Source organism: Bison bison, unplaced genomic scaffold, assembly GCF_000754665.1.
Source record: "Bison bison bison isolate TAMUID 2011002044 unplaced genomic scaffold, Bison_UMD1.0 scf7180017864093, whole genome shotgun sequence".
NCBI lineage: Eukaryota > Metazoa > Chordata > Mammalia > Artiodactyla > Bovidae > Bison > Bison bison.
In genome coordinates, this window is record NW_011494665.1 from 1491209 (window position 1) to 1493622 (window position 2414).

The window sequence follows — 2414 nt, forward strand, 5'->3', positions numbered from 1 at the left end:
TGCTCTGCTGTGTGTGGTATTGTTACCCCAGATCTGCGCATTATTGAGTTCCTAGAAAGATCACACATGAATAAATAATATGCTGTATACATACTCATTAGTGTGTGTATGCAAATAGAATCTTTAAAAATATAAATAACAGATTTTTCTTTTTAAAAGGAATCTTTTAGGTAAAGTTTTGAAATAGGGAAAAATACCAACCAGTTCATATATTTCCCTCTAAGATTTTTTTTTTAATGAAACAAACATGTGTGGGGAAAACAGCTGAAGGGTAATGCTGGTTCTCTAGGCTTGGTTCCCAGCAAAAATACAGTCCTTGGTTGGAGGAGGAGGGATAGAATGCAGCACTCTGGTCTGGGCCCTTGAAAATCCTTGGCGCAGCCATGCATGTTGCTTGACTTGCTGAGCATCATGGCAGGGCTTCTTCCTGTGGTCAGCCCCCAAGACAAAAGAGGTTAGGAGACCCTTGACCCAGAAGGCCATCCCTGCAGGTCTGTGACAGCAAATCCTACAAGAGCAAGGAGCCCCATGAGTTGGTGGGCAGCAGCCCCCACCGAGAGGCCAGTCTTATGCCCGGTGCTAAGGAAGCTGGGGAGGGCAAGGACGTGATGGAGGAGGAAGCCCCAGAGGAGCGAGAAAGCGTTGAGGCAGCCCAGAGCAGGACTGGCAGGAGTACCAGGAAGGGAGAGATGCCTGCTGCAGGTGAGTGATCCGACTGCCAGCCCAGCCTTTCTCCCTTTATTTCTGTCCCGTTCTCACATACTTCACGCAGGGACGTCTTTGAGCCTGGAAAATACTGGTCTTTTCAGGGATAGACTACCACCTTTTTTACTAATAAACCAGTAAGAAACTCTTCTCCTGTCTAGCCTTAATTTTCTCTCCTGTGGCCTCAATCCTCTTGTAGGATTAAGAGTGCTTAACATCCGCATGATCCAGCATTTTCTTCTTGTGTTCGCATTCCTGAACCCCTTCTCCTTATCTGCAGATCCTCTATGATCTGTATTCTAAAGACTCAGCTACTCTCAGCTTTGGCAACGGACTTTATATAAACAACTCTAGCCCTGCCCTCGCCTCACTCTTGTACATCAGAACTTTAGCACAGTAGTTTGCCAGAGTGACCCCATGGCAATTTGTAGTCCTTAGATGCAGTGTGACCCTTACGTCCTTATTTTCCTCCTAAACAGGATTGGCAGCAGGGAGCACTTTGCCGTCCCCTCAAGAAGTGACTTTTACAGACCAGCTCCTCCTTGATGGCCCGCCACCACCCTGCTCACCAGAGACTCCTCAGCTTCCCTCCACAGCTGGAACTGTGCTGTGCGCTGTCAGGAGTAACCAGGCTGGGCCTGCAGTTCTCTCCGGCCCCAGGGCATCCCCCAGACCTCAGCATGAGGGGGAGGACCATAAGCCAGGGGCTGAGTTGGAACCATCCATGCCCTGGGATGCTTCCGAAACTGAGAAATTGCCTGGAACTGTCGAACCCCCTGCCTCCTTCCTGAGTCCTGTTTCCTCAAGGACTGGAGACTTCGGGAGAAGACAGGTGCCTGGGAGAGCAGACACACAGGAGAGCTGGCTGCCTTCCGGCCGAGCTGGGGTGAGCACAGCAGACAGGATGTCCCCTCTCCGTGGAGTTTCTTCAGCAGGAGTTGACACTGCAGAGACTTCTAAAGCCCCTAGAGGAGGTTTGGCTAAAGACAGTGGACCACAGGGCAAGGGCCCAGCGGGGGAGCTGCAGGCGAAGGCCACAGAAGCTACAGTCTGTGCCAACAACAGCAAGGTCAGCTCCACTGGGGAAAAGGTGGTGCTGTGGACGAGGTAGGTACGGACGGGGGACGTGTGCGTTTGGAAACGCCAGCTTCCTGACTGAGACTGATCGCTGTGTGTGGTTCCAGGGAAGCCGACCGCGTGATCCTGACCATGTGCCAGGAGCAGGGAGCGCAGCCGCAGACTTTCAGTGTCATCTCCCAGCAGCTGGGAAATAAGACCCCTACTGAGGTAAGCAGGGTGGGCCTTGCTAGAGCTACAAGCCCTAGAGGAACCAAGGAAGGGTTTGGCAAGAGGGCGGCTTGGCCAACCAAGATGATTGGGGATTGTAAAGTTCTGCCCTGAGTAAGACCTGGACTTGTCAGCACGGATAGTAGTGGCTCTAGAAGAGAAAGTGCATTTTTGAGGGAGAAGCCCCAGATTGCATTTTAGTTTTTAGAAGGAATGTGACTTTGGGCGGTGTTTCGCCTCTTGACCCGAGTTTCCTTATTTGTAAGGAGGACTCAACCCTCACAGCCTGTGTTCCACAGACCAGATGGTTCATGTTGGTGTATCATATAGCTTGCTTGAGTGAGTGCATGCCAAGTCGCTTCAGCCGTATCCAACACTTCACGACCCCATGGACTGTAGCCTCCCAGGCTCCTCTGTCTGTG

General features: G+C 51.4%; 1 protein-coding gene across 1 annotated transcript in view; it reads left to right on the forward strand.

The window, feature by feature from the left end:
* LOC104987394 (GON-4-like protein) overlaps window positions 1-2414 on the forward strand; it is an 85331-nt gene that overhangs the window by 82169 nt on the left and 748 nt on the right. The window contains 3 exon segments of the mRNA XM_010838270.1: window positions 492-702; window positions 1185-1812; window positions 1890-1992. Coding sequence (XP_010836572.1) covers window positions 492-702; window positions 1185-1812; window positions 1890-1992 — 942 coding nt within the window.